The sequence below is a fragment of the Mirounga angustirostris genome, unplaced genomic scaffold (assembly GCF_029215605.1).
Source record: "Mirounga angustirostris isolate CCGP_5_RB_7025 unplaced genomic scaffold, mMirAng1.0.hap1 SCAF_17, whole genome shotgun sequence".
Taxonomy (NCBI): domain Eukaryota; kingdom Metazoa; phylum Chordata; class Mammalia; order Carnivora; family Phocidae; genus Mirounga; species Mirounga angustirostris.
In genome coordinates this window covers 33,580,183-33,605,841 of record NW_026991725.1, presented here as the reverse complement: position 1 = coordinate 33,605,841, position 25,659 = coordinate 33,580,183, and the positions used below count along the sequence as shown (strand labels likewise).

The window sequence follows — 25,659 nt, the reverse complement described above, 5'->3', positions numbered from 1 at the left end:
GTGCACTTTCAATCTCCTAACTGACTCTGACCCTAACTGATATAAAGTCTAAATGCATTTACATGACCAAAATAATTTCCAGAACAATTGCTCCAATTTACAATCCCTTCCCCAAGCCCTAACCAACTCTAGATATTTCCTTTCATTTTCAGCAAAGAAAATACAATAAGAAAGAAGGTATCCCTTGTCAATTGTTTTCATTTGCATTTCTTTGATTACTAATAAGGTAGAGGAAAAACTATTTGAGTACATGTTGTGTTGGAAGGAGTCATATCAGAGTAACAATGGTTACCTCCAGGGAAGGGAATAAGACGAGAAGAGGGAGAAAGAAGGGCGACTTTCCCTTATTGCTCTAAAATCTTGCACATTGTCCACATATTTTACAAAGGGAAAGCATTCATGTATTATTTATGTAATTAAATATATATACAGCATGAAAGTAAGGTGCTGTTGGGCCCTCTCTCTGACTACACATGACTGCTCCTAGTCAGAGTTGTTGCCTTTTTTAGCAGAGCTGAGCCATCAACTTTGGAGAGGGCTTACCTATCTGTAACCACAGGCCCCAGTCCTGACCACAGACTCATCTCACTAAGGCTGCACCTAGAACACCAAAAAGAAATGAGTGCTCAGCACATGTGCCTGGTCATGGCCACTATAGTTCCTGTATCTTCAAGGATAGGAGAACCATGACTTTCTATACCCTGTCTCATTGTGACAGTAAAACCATGAGCTGCACCCTCAGTTGCAATTTTTAGTTCATAAAAGTTGGGAAGAAGAGAGGGAGAGTGTAGAGACCATAGGGTTCATGTGCTTTTCCTTACCATCAGGAGAACACAGTAGAAGCTTGTGATGTGTGGGACTTTGACCCAGAGAGAAGACTGCATGACCAGGTCAGCACAGAGATGGGCTATAGTCATCTACCTCCTTCCAAAATGATTAATCATCTTTTCCACTTTCCATCTTTGCTTCTATTAAAAAAAAAAAAAAGGCATGAAGAGAGTTGAGATAATGTAATTGTACTTATCACGATTGACAATTTTATCATTTTTGTCTGACAGGACTACAATATTGTAATATTGTACTACAAATATTTGAAATCCTCCTTTGAGGAAGGGAGGATTCTTTAATAACCCAGTCAGCCAACAGACCTCTGTTGGGCTGAACAGTGTAGGAAGTGGCTAGGAAAATGGCAACCAGCAGGAGCAGAGCACATTTGCCCTACCAATGAAAAGACTAGGGTGGATGGAATAAAGAGTAGAGAATGGGCATGGTGGGTTTGGGTTTGTGGGATGTGAGATGGAGGGGAAGAAAGGAAGAAGGTGAGACCATAAAGCATGGACTTTGTGAAGAGAGATATGTGCATTCGGGTTGTTTAGAAAGATACTCTAATCATCCTAGACCTCAGTAACCAGATTCTCACTACTCCACTCCCTCGAAAGTTATTGAGTTAAGACCAGTGTTACTTTTCAAAGCCTTTTGGAGTAATTTCAATTTATTTTAGCTGTATTGATGGTCTAAGACTGAACTTTGAGCCAGAACAAGATATTTATTATTTGGGTTTCGTTTGTTTAATGTTTGTCTCACCCACTGGATGTGAATTCATGCGGTGGATTAGGAGTGGTCAGACAAAATTAAAATACTTTAAGACATGACTGTCCAAAGACCACCCCCTCCAAATCCCAACCTCTCGTCTTCTGAAAATAGTTGTGCTGTAAAAACTGACACACAGAATACACATCTGTTGTTATTCAGTCTGGTGTATGAAGCTCACATAACAGGCACAAGGGTGCTACCTAGAAAAATGACATCATCTCAAGGCAGCTACGCACGAGGGTATAGATTTCTTCCAATTCAAAATACACAGACAGCTCATTTAAGTCAAGATTGTTCTTCCACATATTCTTTGCCCTCTATCATGTATCTCCTTTAAAAAGAAAATAGTGCAAATTTCTTGGCTGCCGACGTCTATTAACCCGCTTAACCTCAATATCAAAGCTCAACACCTTAGCTCAACTGTCTCTTTAAGAAGATATAGTATCTAAGAGCTCTGTAAAATGTCATTTTTGTTAGGTATGGAGTACTGGCATCTAGAGACTAAGCTTTATTTAGCAGTTAGAATTTTGTGGAGATTATGATCAGAGTAAAACAATGTTTGGATGCAATACAGAATAAAAGAATATGAGAAATAAAAAAAAAAGAAGAAGATAGACTAATCCAGGACAGGAGGCCACAAGGCACATCATGTTTTTAATGAAATATTCTAAGTGTATAGAAAAGTAGAAAGAACAGTATGACTAGCATCCATGTACTCACTACCCAAATTTGTCAAATTTTAACATTTTGTAATATATCCTTCAGCTCTTTGTTCTGAGAAATAAATCATTATGGATACTATCGAAGCCCCATGTATAATCTACAACAACCTCCCCTCCGTTTTGATCCCATATATAACCAGTAACCACTATCCTGAATTTTGTGTTCATCACTCTCATGCATGTTTTTATCATTTTACGTATATATTTATCCATAAAGAATATCAAGAATGACTCGACCAGTTTCGAAGCTTATCTAAATAGTATCATACTGCTACAGGCCCACATGAGCACACACAGAGATACATATACAAACACACATATGTATATCATATAGAAGTATTCATATCCTTTTACAACTTTAAGGTATATCCATGTAGAGAAAATATAGTTGTAGTTGCTTCATATTAACTGCTGTTTCCCATTGTATAATCATACCACAACTTCCTTACGTATTCCTATGGATACACCGTTAGATATTTTGCCATTCTTTGTTATCGTAAGTCAGACTGCAGGGAAAATTCTTTTGGATAAATGCATACAACTTTTTAAAAATTTTATTTTGTTTTTAATATAGAGTTAGAAGAATAACATGACCAATAAAGTTGACCTTTTTCAAATGTGTAGCTCTGTGAATTTTAACACATGTATAGACTGATGCGACCACCATCACAATAAGGACACAGAACTGTTCCATCACTGAAAGCGACTCCCTCAGGCTGCTTCTTTGTAGTTGCAACTTTGTCACTGCCCCTAACACCTGCCAACCAATAGCCTATTCTCTGTTGCCATAATTTTCCTATTTCCATGATATCATATACATAATCATACAACGTGTTACCTTTGAGACTGGTTTCTTTCACTCAGCATAATACCTTGAGATGCATCCATGTTGTCGTATCTATCAATACTTTGATTGCTAAGTAACATTCCATCGCATGGGTGTACAACACTTTGTTTACTATTTTGCCCATGGAAAGACATTTGTGTTACTATTGATTTTTGGCAATTATTAATAAAGATGTTATAAACCTTCATAAACAGGTCCTTATGCACATATAAGTTTTCAGTTAACTTGGGTAAATACCTAGTCATGGAATTACTGAGTCAGATGGTAAGTATATGTTTATCTTTCCAAATTCTTGGGGACTTACCAGTTATCTTTCTGTAATTGGCTTCTAATCTAATTCTATTATGATCAGAGAACATAATTTGTATGATTTTTATTCTTTTAAATTTGTGAGTGTTTTATAACTCAGGATATAGTCAACCTTGATAAGTGTCATCTACACTTAAAAAGAATATGCACTGTGTTCGAGTTGAGTGTGCTACAGATGTTGGTTAGATCCAGTTGGCTGATAGTGTTGTTCAGTTCCTCTATATCCTTGCCTATTTTCTATCTACCTGCTCTATTAATTGCAGAGAAAAAAAGGTTTAAGTCTCCAGCTGTAATTGTTGGATTTGTCCATTTCTTCTTTCAGGCTTATCAGTTTTACTTCATGTATTTTGAAGCTCCGTTGTTAGAAATGTACACACTTAGGATTATAGTTGCTGGTGGACTGACCCTTTTATCAGTATGTAATGTTTCTTTCTATCCCTGGTATCCTTCTTGCTCTACAGTCTACTCTGTCTGATATTAATATAGTCATTCCAGATTTCATTTGATGAGTGTCTGCCTGGTGTATCATTTTATATCCTTTCCTTTTTAACTTTCCTGTGTCATTATATGTACATCAGGTTTCTTGTAGTCAGCTTAGCATTGGTCTGGGTTTTCTTTAATATTTTTTGGTCTTGGGTTTTATTTGTTTGTTTTTGTTTTATTTAACCCATTCTGATGATCTCAGTCTTTTACTTTGTGTATTTAGACCACTTACATTTAGCATTATTATTGTTCTGTTTGCATTTGAGTCTACCCTTTTATAATTTGTTTTCTATTTGTTCCTTCTGGTTTTTGTCCCACTCTTTCCCCTTTCCTGCTTTCTTGTATAATATTTGAATATTTTTAGTGTTCCATTTTAATCTATTGAGTTTGATTACATCTTAGTGTTCCCCCCCCCCCCCAGTGGTCATGTTAGGGATTAAATATACAAACTTGACCTTTCTCAATCTACCTAGACCTAATATTTCACCACTTCAGGTGGAATATAGAACTCTTACCAGCATATATGTCCCTTTACCCTCCTCTCCTTATGTTGTTGTGATTATTATGTCTATATGTATTAAAACTCCATAATTATAGTTTTTGCTTTCGACCATCATACATATTTTAAAGAACTTAAGAGGAGAAAAATAATCTCTTCTATTTACTCAGATTTTTACCATTTCTGTTACTCTTCCTTCACTCTTGATGTTCTAAGTTTCCCTCTGGTAGTATTTGCCATTCATCTGAAAAAACTTGCTTTTCATGTTTCTGTTGGAACAGGTCTGCTGGCAACGGATTCTCTCAGTTTTCATCGACATTTCATCATCGTTCCTGGAGGAAATTAATTCTGCAAGGGAATTTTGAAATTATCTAACTTAAAATATTCATTGCACATGTGAAGAAAATGAAGCCCAAAGACAGTAAATACTTTGCCCCTATGGCACTGAGCCAGGACCAAAATCTAAGCTTGATTCTCAGTTCAGTGCTCTTACTCTTCTTAGACAATGTGCTGCTGGCTTGCTATCTCAATTATTTGGTATATAGTGAGAATAGGCTGTGCAAAAAAAAGCTTGATTATTATATGCTTAATATAAGAAAAAGTGGTAAAGAGGGGGGGCAGAGCAAGATGGCGGAGGAGTAGGAGACCTGGATTTCGTCTGGTCTCAGGAATTCAGCTGGATAGGGATCAAACCATTCTGAACACCTACAAACTCAACAGAAGATCGAAGAAAAGAAGAGCAACAACTCTCTGAACAGAAAAGCGACCACTTTCTGGAAGGTAGGACGTGCGGAGAAGTGAATCCGAGGCGATATTCGGGAGGATAGACGGCAGGGGAGGGGCCTCCATTGGCCACTTCTGGCAAGTGATAGAGCCGCGGAGCACAAAATCGGAACTTTTAAAAGTCTGCTCCGCCGAGGGACGTCACTCTGGTGGCTAAGCGGGGGTGGAACCCTCTGGGACAGTGTGGTCTCAGGACCCTCAGGGTCACAGAAAGACCGGGGGTGCCTGAGGGCGGCAGAGCTCCCAGGTAACGGAGCAGGGAAGCCGGCTGCAGAGACGGAGCCCAGGCGCGGGCTCTCAGCTCGGGGTGGCCATGAACCGTGATCCGCGGCACGGTCGGGCCCCTGCTCCTCCAGCAGGGACCCCACAAGCGGCAGATCCGGGGAGACTCACCTTCCTGCCCCGAGAGGAGCCGCGCGGGAGGGCACCGCAGGGATCGGCTGGGTTTGGAGACTCCACCCGGGGTCGGGTGCCAGAGATAGAAACGCACGGTCGCAGGCCGGGTGAGCACAGAGTGTGGCCAGACACCGGGGAGATGGGAGTGACTGACGGCTTTTCTCTGGGGGCGCACTGAGGAGCGGGGCCCCGAGTTCTCGGCTCCTCCGGAGCGGAGATTGGGAGGCCGCCATTCTCACTCTCCGCCTCCAAAGCTGTACGGAAAGCTCGCAGGGAACAAAAGCCCCGGAGAGCAAACCCGAGCAGATTACTTAGCCGGGAGGGGGCAAGGGCGGGGCACTTCCGCCTCCGGCAGAGACATTTGGAAACCACGGCAACAGGCCCCTCCCCAGAAGATCAGCGAGAACAGCCGGCCAAGACCAAGTCTACCGATCAATGAGAACGGCAGAACTCCAGCGCTAGGGGACTACTGCACATAGAATCCATGGCTTTTTTACCATGATTCTGTAGTCTTTCAAAGTTAATTTTTTTAATTTTCTTTTTCTTTTTTTCTTTTTTTGAATTTTTCTTTTTCCCTTTTTCAACCAACATCTTATCAATCCCTTTTTTAAAAAACATTTTTATTTTTCATTTTTAGAGTCATATTCTATCCCTTCATAGTAGTTACCTGTATTTTTGGCATATATATATATATAAGTTGTTCTCTCTTTAAAATTTTGAGATAGTTTCTTCTAACAGATCAAAATATACCCTAAATCTCTAGTGTATGGTTTTTTTCTACTCCCCTTCCTGATCACATTCCCTCCTTTTTCTTTTTTTTTTTAAATCCTCTTCTTTCTTTATTCAAACAACTTCTTATCAATTCCTTTTATAAAATTTTTTATAATTTCCATCTTTACAGTCATATTCCATCCCTTCATCATATCAACCCTTATTTTTGTACATATATAAGTTTTTCTTTCTTTAAAATTTTGGGAGGCACTTTCTTCTAACAGACCAAAATACACCCAAAATCTAGTGTGTGGCACTGATCTATATACCAGCCTGATCATATTTGATCATATTCTGTTTTTTTCTTTTGTTCTGCTTTTGTTTGTTTTTATCTTTATTTTTTTCTTTCTTTCTTCTTCTTTTTTCTCTCTTTCCCTTTCTTTTCCCACTGCTTCAGGTCTTTTCTGATTTGTTTAGAGTATATTTTCTGAGGACCTTGCTACCCTGTTAGCATTTTGTTCTCTCATTAGTCTATTCTCCTCTGGGCAAAATGACAAGATGGAAGAAATCACCTCAACAGGGGCGCCTGGGTGGCTCAGTCGTTAAGCGTCTGCCTTCGGCTCAGGTCATGGTCCCAGGGTCCTGGGATCGAGCCCCACATCCGGCTCCCTGCTCCGCGGGAAGCCTGCTTCTCCCTCTGCCCCTCCCCCTGCTCATGCACTTGCTCTCTCTCTCTCAAATAAATAAAATCTTAAAAAAAAAAAAAAGAAATCACCTCAACAAAAAGAACAAGAGGTAGTACCGACTGCCAGGGACCTACTCAATACGGACATTAGTATGATGTCAGATCTAGAGTTCAGAATCATCACTTTAAAGATACTAGCTGGGCTTGAAAAAAGCATGGAAGTTATTAGAGAAACCCTTTCTGGAGAAGTAAAAGAACTAAAATCTAACCAAGTGGAAATCAAAAAGGCTATTAATGAGGTGCAATCAAATATGGGGGCGCTAACTGCTAGGATAAATGAGGCAGAAGAGAGAATCAGTGAGATAGAAGACCAAATGATGGAAAATAAAGAAGCTGAGAAAAAGAGAGATAAACAACTACTGGATCACAAGGGCAGAATTCGAGAGATAAGCGATACCATAAGACGAAACAACATTAGAATAATTGGGATCCCAGAAGAAGAAGAAAGAGAGAGAGGGCCAGAAGGTATAATGGAGCAAATTATGGCAGAGAACTTCCCTAATTTGGGGAAGGAAACAGGCATCAAAATCCAGGAAGCACAGAGAACCCCTCTCAAAATCAATAAAAATAGGTCAACACCCCGACATCTAATAGTAAAACTTACAAGTCTCAGAGATAAAGAGAAAATCCTGAAAGCAGCTCGGGAGAAGAGATATGTAACCTACAATGGTAGAAACATTAGATTGGCAACAGACCTATCCACAGAGACCTGGCAGGCCAGAAAGGACTGGCAGGATATATTCAGAACACTAAATGAGAAAAATATGCAGCCAAGAATACTATATCCAGGTAGGCTGTCATTGAAAATAGAAGGAGAGATAAAAAGCTTCCAGGACAAACAAAAACGAAAGGAATTTGCAAACACAAAACGAGCCCTACAAGAAATCTTGAAAGGGGTCCTCTAAGCAAAGAGAGAGCCTAAAAGCAACATAGACCAGAAAGGAACACAGACAATATACAGTAACAGTCACCTTACAGGCAATACAATGGCACTAAATTCATATCTTTCAATAGTTACCCTGAATGTAAATGGGCTAAATGCCCCAATCAAAGACACAGGCTATCAGATTGGATTAAAAAACAAGACCCATCGATATGCTGTCTGCAAGAGACTCATTTTAGACCCAAAGACACCTCAAGATTGCAAGTGAGGGGGTGGAAAACCATTTACCATGCTAATGGACACCAAAAGAAAGCTGGGGTGGCAATCCTTATATCAGACAAATTAGATTTTAAACCAAAGACTGTAATAAGAGATGAGGAAGGACACTGTATCCTACTTAAAGGGTCTATCCAACAAGAAGATCTAACAATTGTAAATATCTATGCCCCTAACATGGGAGCAGCCAATTATATAAGGCAATTAATAACAAAGGCAAAGAAACACATTGACAACAATACAATAATAGTGGGAGACTTTAACACCCCCTCAATGAAATGGACAGATCGTCTAAGCAAAAGATCAACAAGGAAATAAAGGCTTTAAATGACACACTGGACCAAATGGACTTCACAGACATATTTAGAACATTCCATCCCAAAGCAACGGAATACACATTCTTCTCTAGTGCCCATGGAACATTCTCCAGAATAGATCACATCCTAGGTCATAAATCAGGTCTCAACCGGTACCAAAAGATTGGGATCATTCCCTGCCTATTTTCAGACCACAATGCTTTGAAACTAGAACTCAATCACAAGAGGAAAGTCGGAAAGAACTCAAATACATGGAGGCTAAAGAGCATCCTACTAAAGAATGAATGGGTCAACCAGGAAATTAAAGAAGAATTTAAAAAATTCATGGAAACCAATGAAAATGAAAACACAACTGTTCAAAATCTTTGGGATGCAGCAAAGGCAGTCCTAAGAGGAAAGTATATAGCAATACAAGCCTTTCTCAAGAAACAAGAAAGGTCTCAAGTACACAACCTAACCCTACACCTAAAGGAGCTGGAGAAAAAACAGCAAATAAAACCTAAACCCAGCAGGAGAAGAGAAATAATAAAGATCAGAGCAGAAATCAATGAAATAGAAACCAAAAGAACAGTAGAACAGATCAACGAAACTAGGAGTTCGTTCTTTGAAAGAATTAACAAGATTGATAAACCCCTGGCCAGACTTATCAAAAAGAAAAGAGAAATGACCCAAATCAACAAAATCATGAATGAAAGAGGAGAGATCACAACCAACACCAAAGAAATACAAACAATTATAAGAACGTATTATGAGCAACTCTATGCCAGCAAATTCGATAACCTGGAAGAAATGGATGCATTCCTAGAGATGTATCAACTACCAAAACTGAAGCAGGAAGAAATAGAAAACCTGAACAGACCCAAAACCACTAAGGAAATTGAAGCAGTCATCAAAAATCTCCCAAAAAACAAAAGCCCAGGGCGAGATGGCTTCCCAGAGGAATTCTACCAAACATTTAAGGAAGAATTAATACCTATTCTTCTGAAACTGTTCCAAAAAATAGAAATGGAAGGAAAACTTCCAAACTCATTTTATGAGGCCAGCATTACCTTGATCCCAAAACCAGACAAAGACCCCATCCAAAAGGAGAATTACAGACCAATATCCCTGATGAACATGGATGCAAAAATTCTCACCAAAATACTAGCCAATAGGATCCAACAGTACATTAAAAGGATTATTCACTACGACCAAGTGGGATTTATCCCTGGGCTGCAAGGTTGGTTCAACATCCGCAAATCAATCAACGTGATACAATACATTAACAAAAGAAAGAACAAGAACCATATGATCCTCTCAATAGATGCAGAAAAAGCATTTGACAAAGTACAGCATCCTTTCTTGATCAAAACTCTTCAGAGTATAGGCATAGAGGGTACATACCTCAATATCATAAAAGCCATCTATGAAAAACCTACAGCGAATATCATTCTCAATGGGGAAAAACAGAGCTTTCCCCCTAAGGTCAGGAACGCAGCAGGGATGTCCTCTATTACCACTGCTATTCAACATAGTATTAGAAGTCCTAGCCACAGCAATCAGACAACAAAAAGAAATCAAAGGCATCCAAATCGGCAAAGAAGAAGTCAAACTCTCACTCTTTGCAGATGATATGATACTTGATGTGGAAAACCCAAAAGACTCCACCCCAAAACTGCTAGAACTCATACAGGAATTCAGTAAAGTGGCAGGATATAAAATCAATGCACAGAAGTCAGTGGCATTCCTATAAACCAACAACAAGACAGAAGAAAGAGAAATTAAGGAGTCGATCCCATTTACAATTGCACCCAAACCATAAGATACCTAGGAAGAAATCTAACCAAAGAGGCAAAGGATCTGTACTCAGAAAACTATAAAATACTCATGAAAGAAATTGAGGAAGACACAAAGAAATGGAAAAACATTCCATGCTCATGGATTGGAAGAACAAATATTGTGAAGATGTCAATGCTACCTAGAGCAATCTACACATTCAGTGCAATCCCCATCAAAATACCATCTACTTTTTTCAAAGAAATGGAACAAATAATCCTAAAATTTGTATGGAACCAGAAAAGACCCCGAATAGCCAGAGGAATCTTGAAAAAGAAAAGCAAAGCTGACGACATCACAATTCCGGACTTCCAGCTCTATTACAAAGCTGTCATCATCAAGACAGTATGGTACTGGCACAAAAACAGACACATAGATCAATGGAACAGAACAGAGAGCCCAGAAATGGACCCTCAACTCTATGGTCAACTCATCTTTGACAAAGCAGGAAAGAATGTCCAATGGAAAAAAGACAGTCTCTTCAACAAATGGTGTTGGGAAAACTGGGTAGCCACATGCAGAAGAATGAAACTGGACCATTTCCTTACACCACACACAAAAATAGACTCCAAATGGTTGAAAGACCTCAATGTGAGACAGGAGTCCATCCAAATCCTAAAGGAGAACACAGGCAGCAACCTCTTCGACCTCAGCCGCAGCAACTTCTTCCTAGAAACATCGCCAAAGGCAAGGGAAGCAAGGGCAAAAATGAACTATTGGGACTTCATCAAGATAAAAAGCTTTGCACAGCAAAAGAAACAGTCAACAAAACCAAAAGACAACTGACAGAATGGGAGAAGATATTTGCAAATGACACATCAGATAAAGGGCCAGTATCCAAAATGTATAAAGAACTTATCAAACTCAACACCCAAAGAATAAAGAATCCAATCAAGAAATGGGCAGAAGACATGAACAGACATTTTTCCAAAGAAGACATCCAAATGGCCAACTGACATATGAAAAAGTGCTCAACATCGCTTGGCATCAGGGAAATCCAAATCAAAACCTCAATGAGATACCACCTCACACCAGTCAAAATGGCTAAAATTAACAAGTCAGGAAACGACAGATGTTGGTGGGGATGCGGAGAAAGGGGAACCCTCCTACACTGTTGGGAATGCAAGCTGGTGCAGCCACTCTGGAAAACAGTATGGAAGTTCCTCAAAAAGTTGAAAAGAGAGCTACCATATGATCCAGCAACTGCACTACTGGGTATTTACCCCAGAGATACAAAAGTAGGGATCCGAAGGGGTACATGCACCCCGATGTTTATAGCAGCAATGTCCACAATAGCCAAACTGTGGAAAGAGCCAAGATGTCCATTGACAGATGAATGGATAAAGAAGATGTGGTATATATATACAATGGAATATTATGCAGCCATCAAAAGGAATGAGATCTTGCCATTTGCAACGACGTGGATGGAACTGGAGGGTATTATGCTGAGCGAAATAAGTCAAACAGAGAAAGACATGTATCATATGACCTCACTGATATGAGGAATTCTTAATCTCAGGAAACAAACTGAGGGTTGCTGGAGTGGGGGGTGGGGTGGGAGGGATGGGGTGACTGGGTGATGGACACTGGGGAGGGTATGTGCTCTGGTAAGCGCTGTGAAATGTGCAAGACTGTTGAATCTCAGATCTGTACCTATGAAACAAATAATGCAATATATGTTAAGAAAAAAAAAAGAAGAAGATAGCAGGAGGGGAAGAATGAAGGGGGGGAAATCAGAGGGGGAGACGAACCATGAGAGATGATGGACTCTGAAAAACAAACTGAGGGTTCTAGAGGGGAGGGGGGTGGGAGGATGGGTTAACCTGGTGATGGGTATTAAAGAGGGCACGTTCTGCATGGAGCACTGGGTGTTATGCACAAACAATGAATCATGGAACACTACATCTAAAACTAATGATGTAATGTATGGGGATTAACATAACAATAAAAAAACTAAAAAAAAAAAGAAAGGTGGTAAAGTTATTTTTTTAGAGCTGAATGGGGCCTCAGAGATCATTCATTTCTGTGTTTCATGTTTCAGATGAGAAAACCAAGGCCAGAGAAGGTAATTCAGTTTCCCAAAGGAAATGTACTAATAAGCAAAGACATGACATTTATAGCAAGATCACATTACATACCCACCATTTGGCATCTGGGTTGCCTGTTTCTTTTCTCCAACAACAATAGCCAAGATAGATCGTGTTGGGCCAAACACACTCTCTCTAGAAGTTCCCTCATGACCTTATGACACAAATTGGATGGCCAACACTGCACAGTGGATCCTAGCTAGGTCATTTGGAATCAAATCTATGACTGTTATCATTAGCACTATCCTCTCAACCAATGTTTCCCCAACTTCAGTGTCTACCAGAATTGGACTTCAGGGTGCACAGAAACTTATAAGCTGTTAAAAATCAGCTAATCAAAATTGCACATTCCTGGGCCTACTTCCAAAGATTCTGATTCACTAGATCTAGAGTGTGACCCTGAGAATTTGCATTTTTGTAAACACCCCAGGTGATTCTGATGCACAGGCTGCACTGGGAGACATGTCTGGCCTAGACTGAAGCCTTATGTCTTGGTCATGAAAAGAAAGTTCTGTTCTTTCTAGCTCAGAACAGAAGAAGAGACTGGGTATGACACCAAAGCATTTCTTAATCTCACTGGATTCGGGATCCACCATTCACAGTAATCGAGCTGCCTTCCTCCTCTTTCAGGGATAGCTGAGACAGCTGGAAGTTAACAGTAACACAGCCCTCACACATCTGTATGGTAACAACAACTCTTAAAGACACAGATAACTACAGTTAACACAGAGTTTATTATATGTCTCTTACCTATTGCCCTTTCAATAGGTCCATTAAGATTCCTAAAACTTAGATATTCCAATTAAATATAACAGCTAACCTTTATCTAGGGCGAGATTTTATAAGTCCAGATTTTTACTTTAAATACACTTCGTAATCATCCCCCCATACACGAACACACCTAGACCCACACACACAAACAGCACTGATCCCATAGGAATGTGTTCATTCTCAGCTGGATGCCTTGCTATGCACGAGATCCTATAGAAGCAGGAAAAAGAAGAAAGCGTGCTGGCCCTGTACTCAAGAGTTAGAGCCCAGCATGGAAAACCAACCACACAAACAAGAAACAACAAGTTGTGTTTTAAGCAACATGCAGACGTGTGCAAGATAAAAACAGAGTATAACCTTCACAGATTAAGGAACCCTTATGTTTAAATATTGACTCTGTTGTTCTTATGGTTTAATTCCTGGAAGTAAAGAGCTTGATGTTTAGCTAGACTGAAAGGAAACACAAGTGCGCTTTGCATTTGATCCCTTAATGCATGCAGAGGCACGGATTCCCTGATCTGGCCAGCATACTGCCTCAGACTTTTTCTCTATTGTCTTGTAGGTATGGACAGATCTCTTTTCTCTAATAATCATAAAAGATGCTTGAAAGCAGGAGCCATGTCTGATACTTCTTCTGTGTCTCCTACAGGGCCTGAAACTATGTCATTTTAATGTCACCCATAGTGAAGCCCCTCCCATGTTCGCTTTTTGTGATACCCTACAGTTTCAGAGACAGCCTGAGATCCCTGCCCTCAAAGATTTCCCCGCATTCACTGAGCTCATACTTCTCCTGCAAGTGATAGGCCCTGCCCTCAGAGCTTCGGGCCCAGAGATAAGTAACACTCTCCCTCTGCACTTGAGTGAGGAAGACAGACATGAGTACTGTGTTAGTGTCTAGAGCTCCTGTCACAAAGGATCACAAACTGGGGGTTTAAAAAACAGGAGTGCATTGTCTCATGGTTCTGGAGGCCACAAGTCTGAGATCAAGATGTTGACGGGGATAATCTCTACCAAGCACTCTGAGGGAGAATCAGCTGCTTGTCTCTTACACTAGTTTCTGGTGGTTTGTTGGCCATGTCTAGGGTTCCTTGGCTGGTAGAAGCATGATTCTGATCTCTGCCCTCATCTTCACATGGAGATCCCCTGATGTGCATAGCTCCGTGTCCAAATTTCCCTTCTTTATAGGGACACCAGTTATATTGGATTAAGGGGCCACTCTGTTCCAGTATGACCTCATCTTAACTACCGACATCTGCAATGACCCTATTTCCACATAAGATCACATTCTGAGGTATTAAGGGTTAGGATTTCAACATATAAATTGGCAGGGGTGGGGTGGGGGGTATAACTCAATCTCTAACTCATACAAACAGCTAAACACAACCTGGTCAATGCTTTAATCGGAGTGTATGCAAAAAGCTATGTGGGTAGATGAAAGCACACGGCACTGAGCTTCACAGGCATGAAGAAAAGCATCTGAGAAAGTAGGACAAGGGGCCAAAGCTTGGGCAGACAATAGACATTCTCCAGATGGGGAAAGCAAAAGAGCTCTTGAATAAAAAGGCATGTCTACCAGAGCATGAAGCACTTGGGGAACTGCAAAAAGTATTATGGGGTGAAACCTGAAGGGCATAGGAGAGCTGAGAGATGAAGCAGGAAGGGGAGACAGATGCCAAACCATGAAGAGCCACATCACAGTGAGTAGCCTGATCCAGACGCTGTGAGAAGCCATGCGGGCTTTTCAATAGGACATCATGGTTGTACCTGCATCTAGAGAGCTCACTCTGGCAAAAGTTTTGATTCTATTATCACACAGGTGGACACTGCAATAGGGCCATACTGGAAGCTGAGAGACCAGTTAGGAGCCTATTTGCAAGAGTCTAAGCAAGAAATGAGGAGACCCTGACTGCATTCAAGACCCGTGGGAACGGAAAGGCGGGGAAGGATTTACAATGGGAGGCCTTGACCCAGAATGTCAGGCTCTGGTAAACATCAGTTGGGGATAACTTGGATGTGGATTGAAGGGATGTAGATGAGGAAGCCAGGGGCCAAGATGGGGAGAGTGAGAGCAGGAGCAGAAGGGCAAAGCCCATTTCTGAGAGGCGGAAGAGGACGTTGAGGACACCTGCATCTGACTGGCCAATCCTGCCCCGAGGATATCCCCTCTCCCACCCCAACCGCATTCACACTTAACATCTGACTTCCACGGGGAGTTTTGCCCTTGACCTTGATAGGGCAGGGGAAACGTGCTTAGACAATCTCTAATCAAGTTAGAAATACTGTTCCCTGAACTGATGCCAGACAAGAGTCTACTAAGGGAACATGACCCCATGAGTAGGGGAGAACTGGAGTCATAGGGTGGGGAATGGCCTCATGCCCATGTGCTTTGCCAACCCAGAAAAATGCACACCAACTTGCCACAGAGTGCAGATGTGGCCCCGGTCAGTGCCTGATTTCTTCATCCCCTGGCCATGATGCCTAACCGGATGCATCAGGAGTTGCAACGTTTCTCAGAAACTGGGGACCAGTTAAAAGTTCATTCCAGATAAAACGAAGGAGATCATTCAACAAGACCGACAAATGCCCACCACCATACCCAGCAGAGGGAAGCAAGGTGGCAAGAGTATCATCTTGGGATTTCTCACTTTTAGGCCGTGATGTGCTCCTGAAAGTAGTCCCTGTCCGACATCCTCCTTTCCCATACTTTATCACTCTTGTCCCGCTCATAAATAGTATCTAACCTAACCCAGTGTGCCACAGGAACCGAGAAGTCATAATATTTCTAGCAAACACATGTAGCATACTTACTTTACCACGTGCTGGGGGCTGTTCCAAGCACACAATAACCCTACTGGGTAGGTCCTATTATTATCTTCAGTTATAGATGAGGGGATGGCAAAGAGCACAAGAATCTCCCGCTGAACCACAGGGGAAAAAACTCTGATCTGAACCCACAAGCCCAAGTGTGTCTGAGGATTCCTGACTCCAGCAAGGGAAGGAGGCGGTTAAAGAGTAGGATTAACATACATAGGAAGCTTCCATGTCTGGACAGGCAGCTCATGGCAAAGATGCATTTTCCTGAACGTTCAGCACAGTGGGGCTGCCTCTCTGGTCAGACTTGCACTTCAATCCCGCCCTCCCCCACTAAATAGAGGAGCCAGGAATCCAGGCCTGGCCTGCCCCCTCCCCTCCCTCTTCCTCAAAAGGGAAATGAGGTGGGGGAGTATAAATTACTTCACAAGCTATCAGGAGAAAGTCTAACATGTGTCCTCCAGTGATTCATTTGGGTGGACCACTTTCACACCAAGCTAAATGCAAAAGTTCAGAGTGGGGTCATCGGGCGGCCCCTCCCTCCTTGAGTACAGGAGAAATTTCCTCTTTGTAAAGGGCAGGCACAGTTGGAATCAAACCCCATCGAAACAGGAAATCGCCAAGATTCTAGGTAAAATTGGTGCCTTATTTTTAAAGAACAAACTTTTTTATTCCTTAAGTGGGTGTTTCCTGAGTGCCCACTAGCTGCCAGGCACGGGACATGCAGTTGTTGTGGACCTAGTGTGTGCCCTGGGGGAAGATAGGAAGAGGGAAAAGACAACATACACACGCACACACACACACACACACACACACCTGAGAAATCTTAAAGACTTTCGGGGGACTGTCTTTTTTCTGAAAAAGGAAAATGAAAATAAAATGTTGCGCGCGCGCGCGCACACACACACACACACACACACACACACACACCCCGAGTCCCCGAAAGTGCCCGGACTGAGCCCCGAGCAGGGACAGTGGGAGGCCCGGGGCGAGGGGGATGGGCGCGAGAGGCGGCTGGGTGACAAGGTGCAAGGGCAGAGCCGGCAGAGGCACCGGGAGTTGGCTGGCGAGCTTGCGCCAGAGGTAGGTGCCAGCTGCGAGGGGGCGGAGGGGCGGGCGCGCGGCCAGGCGGGGGAGGCCCGGCGTCACCTCTGCCTCTAGGAGTCGGGCGCGCAGACGAGCTCGCCCCGAGCAGCCGGGGGCGCGGGCGTCCCCGCCACCCGCAGACGGAGCGGCGGGGAACAGTCGCCGCGGCCCGCCCAGCGGCAGCATCCTCTGGAGAGACGCCCCAGGCTCCGCAGCCGCCCTCGTCCGCCCGGAGGCAAGCGCCGCCGCCCGCACCCCGCGCTCCCGCTCGCGGTCGCCCCCAGCCCCGCCGCCCTTCCGCCCGCGGGGGGCAGCAGGCACCCGCGCCCCTCCCCCCACCGGCCTCACCCCGGCCCTTCCCTGCCGCGGGCTCCGGGCGGACGGCGCGGGGAGAGAAGGTGCCGCAGACAGGGGCCCGGAGGCACCATCCCCTGGTCTCCACTCCGCGACGAGTAGGGACGCCCGCCAGCACCGCGAGCCCCCGCGCCGCGGGTCCCCAAGTTCAGGGGCGACACCCCTCCAAGGGGAGGGGGGGCGATCCCGCGCGGTGCGCACCCCGGCCCGCCCTCGGCGCCCAGCGCCCGTCCCGGGCCCCCGGAGACGCCCGCGCGCCCCGGCGGGGCCATGCCGGGGCTGCGCCGGGACCGCCTGCTGACCCTGCTGCTGCTGGGCGCGCTGCTCTCCGCCGACCTCTACTTCCACCTCTGGCCCCAGGTGCGGCGCCAGCTGCGGCCCCGGGAGCACGCGCGGGGCTGCCCGTGCGCCCGCCGCGCCTCGTCCCCCGCGCCGGACGCCGCCGCCGCCTCCCCGGGCCCCCGCGCGGCCGCGCGCAACTTCTCCCGAGCCGGGCCCGGGACTGAGCGGCACGGCGGCCGCGGCTCCAGGCTGCAGGCCCTCTTCGCCCACCCGCTGTACCGCGTCCCGGAGGAGCCGCCGCTCCTCGGGCCCGAGGACTCGCTCCTGGCCGGCCAGGAGGCGCTGCGGTACTACCGGAGGAAGGTGGCCCGCTGGAACAGGTGAGGACCCCGGGCGCCAGGCGCCCACCGCGCGCGCTCCGCCCCGCCGCCCCCGCCCCGCGCGGCGGGGGTTCCCTGCCCGGACCCCCCCAGCCGCGGGCGGGCGGCAGAGTGCCGCCGCGAGGGCATCTCAGCGCGAGAAAAAGTTTCTGTGCTTCAGCGGCACAGCCAAGAAAGGCTCTCGGCCTCTCTCGCCTTGAGCTTTGTTCACTCCGGAGCCCCACTTCTGTCCCCTGGGCCCCCTCTTTCTCCTTGTCCTGATGTGGGAAGCCGCTGCAGGGCTTGGGTGTTCCGGAATAGGTTCCCAAACAGAGCGACTCCGGAGCTGCTTCGCATTCCGCGCTTAGCTTTAGACCTGGGCGCCTTCCAGAAAGCAACGTTACTCCCTGAAAACTCAGCTCATTCTCTTAACTTATTCCTCTGCCCAGGTCAGAGATCACAAGAGGTCAGCTGGGGCAGAAAGTAAACGGTTTCGTTCCCTGACCTGGTCACCGACCTGTTCTATTTGAAACGTGGCTCGTCCCTCTGGCTAGTGCTCTAACTTGAAGGTGGTTTTAGCGTTGGGGTAATTTGGGCTGACTTGGATCTGTGGCCTGATGCTTTCACAGAGGAGATACAAATCTGCCTGGGAATTTTTAAAAATCCAAAGCAAAATGTTGGGGGTGGGGAGCCCAAACCTATTTAGGATTGATTCAGTTAAGAAGATGTATTTGTTAAAAGGGCGGGAAGGGGGGTGGTTTGGAGAGGGAGAAATGGTCAATACTGAGATCCCCAGCTAATGACAGAGACCTTCACATGAGCTAGAACTCTGTTTTGAAGTACAGACTTGTCTAAATATCACTCACATCTAGAGTTCATTTTTGCACCACACCCATTACTTTTCTTAATACAAGAGATTTCAAAGTGAGATGTCATCGGAGGGTTTTATAGTCCCTGCGGAGGATGGGTAGGCCGTAAATCTCGGTAGAAGCTCAGTGCTAGCCCAATTTAACTGTTTGCTCATTATTCTGTAGTGCTAAGACCGGCTGTGGCTTGAGGGAGGGAGGGAAGGAGGGAGGACATTCAGAAAGCAGAAAGGGACGAAATGGAGAGCAATTGGCTGAAATCGCTGTGGTGAATTTTGATTGCAGCTCTGTGGCTGATGACTTTATATTAGAAAGGAGGTGGCTCTCCATTTCACTGTTAATTGTGTGTAATAAAAAGGCAGTTTGAGATTGCTTCTCAGACACTGTCATGTTCAACATTACCTTGATTTCATCAATAATGCGGGCATCGGGATCAATGGACTAGGAAATTTTACCCTTAGAAAAATTGTCTACACATCTGTAGAAGATTCGAGAACGAGGGGACTGTGAGCAAAGTTGCTTGCTTTTGTAATCGTAGATCAGCATTCATGTATTCATATTTCTGTGACCTTGCACTTTATGTTCCTTCGGATTTTGAAGGAAAGTCCAGGGGAATATTTTGGCAGAAAAGCAAAAAATCTTTCTCACCAACGTGTCCCACAACCGATTTTGAGCTTGATCTCCACACCATCATGTGTCACAAAAACACATTTCCTGGCCAGAAATGATTTTGGTCATTTAACAGAGGATCGACCAATGGGGGCTGCTGACCTTGCTGTATTCGGAGCTAACAGGGTAGTTTTGTGTGGTTGGTTGAGTGTGACAGTTGTGATATTTATTTTCCTCTTCCTTTTAGTGCCTTGAGATCTCAAGTGAGGTTTGTGGGCTGTAACAGGAGAGGAAGCTGCACTCTCGAGGGTTGAAACTTGACCTCAGACACAGAGAACACCTACCTTCCCCCGGCCTGTATGGTAAACATCAGTGGGATGATACTAATAAGCCTATGTGCTATTACTTATGTCAGGTTAAAAATGGAACGTGGAAGACTCAGTAGCCAGTGTGAATTTGAATCACGCTCAGAGTTCTGTTGTCAGAGAGAGTCATTCATTACCTGAAGCCAGCTAGTGCCCTGATGAATACGAAGCACATGGGAGTGTTGAGGAAGCCCGCACACCGGCTGTTATGGGCTTCTGTGGCTACTCTGGGCCAGGGAAGGCTCCAGAGTTCTGTGCAAGCAAATAATTAGAACAGACAGCAAAGGAAGAAACAGTGAATGACCTTACAAATTGTGTATCTATTGCACGGACAAGCCTCCTTGTTTACAGCCACAACCCAGCCAATATTTAAAAACTAGAGATTTATAGACCTATATGGATGCCACCATGCCATTAATTACCTAACATTAACTGCTATCCAAAATAATAGTAGCAGCAAGCCATCTGCCACACCAGGAGAGTTTCAGGTAGTGAGATAAGCCAAAGCCAAATCAGCATTCTTCACCCCTTGCCCGGAAGAGACCATTAGTCTGAGTAATTTTTTTTTTAACCACCACGCTAATAAGTGATGGTATTAAGTTGGAAGTTATCTTTCTACAACGTGAGCTCATTACCAATAAAAGGTAGGTAATGACCTGTTTTTCCCCCCAGCACATTCCTTTTCGATTTTAGTGGAAGATGGAGCTTATACATCATTTTGAATGTTTTAGGTTTTCAATCAATCTTTGTTAATTTGATGTCAATATTTGGTGAAGTTGAAGTGCAAAGGATATATCGTGTGCCGCGTGGACTCCCTCGTGCTATCTGAAGCTCAGGCATTCTGCAAACTTCCTCAACCCACTGTTTTTCCCTCCTGTCCTCTCCTTCCTCCCTCAAAATGTAACTAAGTGTGGCACAATCCAAGTTAAAAATGCAATCATGGAAAGTGTTTCTGTCAGGTCGTTGGTCGCTGATCACAGCGAGCGAGCCAACGCCAGGCTCCATCAGGCATGATGACGGATTTGGCACCTGTCTTGAATAGTGAAAAGCAGAGAGAGGGCAAGGAGCAAGGGGATGTAGTCTGCACGACTTCAAGGCCATAAACCAACCAGCCAGATGATGCCTTCTCCTTTTTCAAAGTAACAGCGGAAGGCAGGGCTTACCTGGCACACAGGTAGCTGCTCACCTTGTTGCTATCTACCTCCTAGAGGCTGGGCTTCCTGGGTTTGTGGGCTGGGTTTCTTCTCTGCCCACAAGCTGCCCAAGCCAGACAACATCTGTCCTTTGACATGTCAGAAGTGGCCAGCTTGGCCTGGCCCTTTGCCCACATAGCTTTGGTTGGCTCCTCTGTAACCCTCTAGTCTTCGCAGGCAAGGTCAAACAGGGCCATCCCCCCTGGTGTCGAAATTCCAGCAGCCACCACGCAAATCCAAGTTCCCTACTCTCTGCTTTTCCTTCTTGATGTTCCCTCAGGTATCGGGAAGGTTGTATTTTCCTACAATTACAACGTCAGCATTTCTCAGAGGTGTGGATGTGTGTATCTGTGTTTTTCCCACCAGCCCAGACACAGGAAGCACCTGTCTTTCCTTCTCCTCCTACCTACTTGCTGTCACTGAAAGCAAGCCTAGCCCCGAGTTTCCCTTTGAAAATCACAGCAAAGAGCCTGGGCAGCTTTTCAAAGATGACAGTTGTTTAAGGGGAGTAAATTGGCTCAAGTTTTTCCAGGGAAGCTTTGAGAAGATCCAGCAGGCGAGGCAGATAGAGGAGGGGGGGCAGGGTGGGGGAGGGGAGGGGAGAAGGAGCCAGGAGAGGTGAAAGAGAAGTCAGCTGGAAATGAGAACTGTCTGGTCTAGGGGGTTTTGAAGGCAAGGCTTCTTCCCACCATGGCATCTGGGAATGAAAAATACATTCTCTTTATTCTCACCCCCTCTGTCTCTCCCCTCACTTGCACCTCTTTGTCTCCTTCTTGCTGGTCTCCAGCCGGCCCCAGACCATGTGGAGCATGCATTGATCCGGAGCAGGCGGTTCAACTCGCCAAGCAGCTAAATGTCCAGATTCTTCCTTCTGGATGGTGGCCACTTGCCTTTCTCCCAGAGTCACCAGGCCCTCGGCCCCTTGTCTGATTCTTCTGCCAGTGATGCCAGGCTAAGAAAGGAAATGGCTTCCTTCGGTCTGCAAATGGACCTCGACCAGACCTGTGTGTGGTTAGCAGAGGGAGTAGGAATCTTGACTTCCATTTCTCTTTTCCAATTAGAGCTTTGCTTGACTGATTTGGGAAGACCTATTATCTTAGCAGTTTCTGCGTCCCTGGGCTTGTAGCTGGAGGAAATCTCTCCTGTCTTCTCAGGGCCACAAACTCCAAACAGATGGTTTCTGAGAGGGTTGATCCAGAGGCCATTTTCGGGTCCCTTCTCCCTCATTCCAGAGCCCGGTCTTTGCTGCCATTACCGCAGCAAAGACTGAAATCAGGGAGGATCTCAGGGGTGTTCGTCCAAGGAGGACAGGCATTTCCTATGTCCAAGTATATCAAAATCAAGTCCCTCGGCCAAGCACCAGGGGACGTCAGTCCCTTGTTCCCAACCCCCAACACTCTCCTTTCACCACATGAAGTTCTCATCAATCCTGGGAACTCAACTAGCTAATTATTTGCATGCAAACCCCCTACCTGAAACATGCTTGGTCTGGCCCAGGTACGTCACATAAACTTGCTAACTTGGGCTTTACAGTTTCCTTAGAAGGAGGTGCATACGGTGGACAAAATCCAAGATGGCCCCATTAGATTCCCAGCTCTGGTGTACACACACATTCTCCTCATTATTCAACCAAATGCTAATCTAGTTCCTGCTCTAAAGGGATTTTATGGATGTAATTAAAGTCCCAGATGAGTTGACCTTGAGATAGATTATCCAGGTGTGCCTGACCTAATCACAGGAGCCCTTTAAAAGGAGGGAGTTTGGGAGCACCTGGGTGGCTCAGTCAGTTGAGTGTTTGACTCAGGTCATGATCTCAAGGTCCTGTGATGGAGCCGCATCGGGCTCCATGCTCAGCAGGGAGTCTGCTTGAGGATTCTCTCTCCCTTTCCCTCTGCCCCTCCCCTCACTGGTGCACACACTCTCTCTCTCAAATAAATAAATAAATCTTTAAAAAAGAAAAAAAAACAGGGGGTTTTCTCCAGCTGATGGAAGAAAAGGAAGTCAGGGATTTAAAGTATGATACGGATCTGATGGACCATTGCCGACTTGAAGGTGGAGGGGACCACATGGCAAGGGACACGTAGGACTTAAGATTGGCCCTCAGGCGATGGCCAGCAGGGAATCAGGGCCATCAGTCCCACAACCACAAGGAAATCAATTCTGCCAACAGCAGAAGCAGATTTTCCCCCCAGAGCCTCCAGACAAGAACTCGACCTGGTCGACAGCTGAACATCAGCCTTGCAAAGCCTGCGCAGAGAACACAGCTGACCTCTAACTCTGCGAGCTGACGGACGGGTGCGACTTTAAGCCGGGAGGTCTGTTGTAGTTTGTTACACAGCAATAGCAAACAAATACAGTACTGCTCTTGGTTTCCTTTCGTAGAAGAAACTGGGGACAAGAAGGTTGCATAACTTGCTTTCCAAAGTCAGGCAGCCAGCAAACCACAGGCAGGCTTTGGACCCAGAGGGTCTGGCTCTGGGATGCGTGCCTAACCATCAGCATCTCCACTGTGCATCCTTTGATGTCCACAGGCCCTCACTTCCCCTCTTCTGGAAAGGCTTTTCTGACTGCCTCAACCCACTCTGGTCCCTCTCTGACTATACGGTTCCCCCCCATATAACACCATATTATTTTTTTATGACGGGGCCCCATCCAGCTTCAGGGCGGCTGTCTGGAACTTCCCGTGAGAATGAATAGCCCTTCGCTCCCGGCATGAAAAGCCCCCGGCTTGCACGTGGTCTCGCTAATACATCTGTTTCATGGTTTCTCATGGGGGTGGGGGGCGCCCAGGGGGAGCCAGTGGAGCAAATAATTGGGAACAGACAACATCAGGATTTGGGGGCTGTTAGTAAATGGCCTGTTACGTCATATGAAAAAAAGCTTCAAACCAAAACAACGCCAACCATAAAATCACCCCACCTATAACTTCCAACTCCTCCCTATAAAGTTCTAAGACAAAACCACCCTACAGAGACATCCTAAAATTTGGATCTGGGGTGGGTGTTCTCTTTATTGCAATAGCCTAAATAAAGTCAATTAAAAAAAAAAAAGCCCTGAAGCAGAGTTGAGAAGGTGTCAGGTGCCAGGAGGAGGGAACTTCCTTAGTTTCCTGTCCTCTCTGAAGAAGAGCAGCCAAGAAGTGTTGCATGAAAGCACGTGGGAAGCACGGAGACCCCCACTTAGCCAAAGCAATCCCTGCGCTGCCCCTTGGCAGAGGCCGACCTGTGTTTTTCTTGTGATTATTCATTAAGCGGGAGGCTGACAAGAGCCTGTGGGTTCCGCTGAAGGAGGCTTGCATGTGGCCGAAAGCCGAGGGGGGATGCCATTCTCAATAGCTGCCACTTGAGTGGAACAGAAGTTACCAGGCAAAGGAGCATCTGTGAGCCTGTTGTTAGAGGCTCACACAGATATATGCCTAATGGAAGCCACAGCGAGGAGGAAACAACAACAACAAAAACGCTTCCCTCTTTTTGTGCCCTGTCACTTGGCAGAATGTCCTAGGGTTGAAATGTGAAATCAGGACAGACTGAGTTTGAGAGCCGGAAAGATGCTGGCATCCAGGACTTCGGAGGCCAAGCATGGGGGGCAGCCAGTAGAATTTGGCTTGGGCAAGAGGCAAAGTTAAGAGTCAGAAAAAGGTCTAATTTATTGGATCCCCTAGTAACAGACCAGTTCCATTTGGGAAGCCGCAGGGAATAGAGAAGAGGGGATAAGCAGCCAAGAACGTGTAATAAAATTCAGCAAAAGATGGAGAGTAAAAGAAACTTAAGGAGCGTTGGCACGTGGCCCATGGACCAAGAAGCTGGGCTGTTAAAAAAAAAAAAAAAAAAAAAAAAGCTGGCCGTGGGAGAGGTGGAATTTTAGAAAACTTGGAAGAGGTTGGGGGCTTAGAGAAGATCTCTGCTGGCAAAAGCAAATCAGCGGTGTCTGGCCCTGGGAAGTCAAAGCCAGCACGCAGATAGCAAACGTGCTGTCAATCCCTGGGCAAGCTTCCTGGGTCGGAGGGAAATATGTCTGATGATGCTGCCAAAAAGGGGAGTCTAGATGCGGGGACAAATGGTCTTTCCTGGCCAATTCAAGTGTCCCACGGGTATCCGTTTCATCAGTTCAAATGGGAGTTTTCTATTTCTGACTCATTTTCTTCCGTGGCTGAACAGTTGCAAATTCTGTAGGAATCGTGTATTTGTCTGCACTTAGCAGCTCAGCTCGTGTTTTTCGCTCTGAATTAAGAATGATGCACAACCAGTAGCCGCTTTTTTATGCATTCTGTGCCCCTCTGAGCAGTCAGAGACGCTAGAGAAAGACCAACCACAATCAAATCAAGCCCCTTATTAAGTACTGTTCCTTTGCAGGGGATTTTTAACGGGGTCTTTGGACCCCACTGAGTTCAAGTGAGGAGGTCTGTTTCCCTTACATTTTATGCCAAGTTTGCATTCTGTGCATATGTTTATTTCCCTAAGAAATAGTTTAAGATTTTTGAAAAGTGTACTGGTTTCA

At 45.1% G+C, this 25,659-nt stretch overlaps 1 protein-coding gene and 1 long non-coding RNA gene across 7 annotated transcripts in view; one reads left to right on the top strand and one right to left on the bottom strand.

The window, feature by feature from the left end:
* LOC123853832 (uncharacterized) overlaps positions 1-7,278 on the bottom strand; it is an 85,392-nt gene extending 78,114 nt beyond the window's left edge. For all 3 annotated transcript variants that reach the window (XR_010408369.1, XR_008507144.2, XR_010408370.1), the window contains exons 1-2: positions 4,632-7,278; positions 822-968 (exon numbers count right to left, since the gene is read on the bottom strand). This is a non-coding gene — a long non-coding RNA (uncharacterized LOC123853832). The remainder of the gene's footprint in view (positions 1-821; positions 969-4,631) is intronic.
* Positions 7,279-17,187: 9,909 nt separating this feature from the next.
* Positions 17,188-25,659, top strand: part of FAM20A (FAM20A golgi associated secretory pathway pseudokinase) — a 54,119-nt gene continuing 45,647 nt past the window's right edge. The window contains exon 1 of one of the 4 annotated variants that reach the window (XR_010408550.1): positions 17,188-18,150. Coding sequence is in view for 3 of the 4 variants with exons in the window: in XM_064582744.1 (XP_064438814.1) it covers positions 17,759-18,150 (392 nt within the window). In the remaining variant the exon portion in view is untranslated. The remainder of the gene's footprint in view (positions 18,151-25,659) is intronic. The other 3 variants (XM_064582744.1, XM_045888571.3, XM_045888572.3) reach the window with 3 other exon arrangements.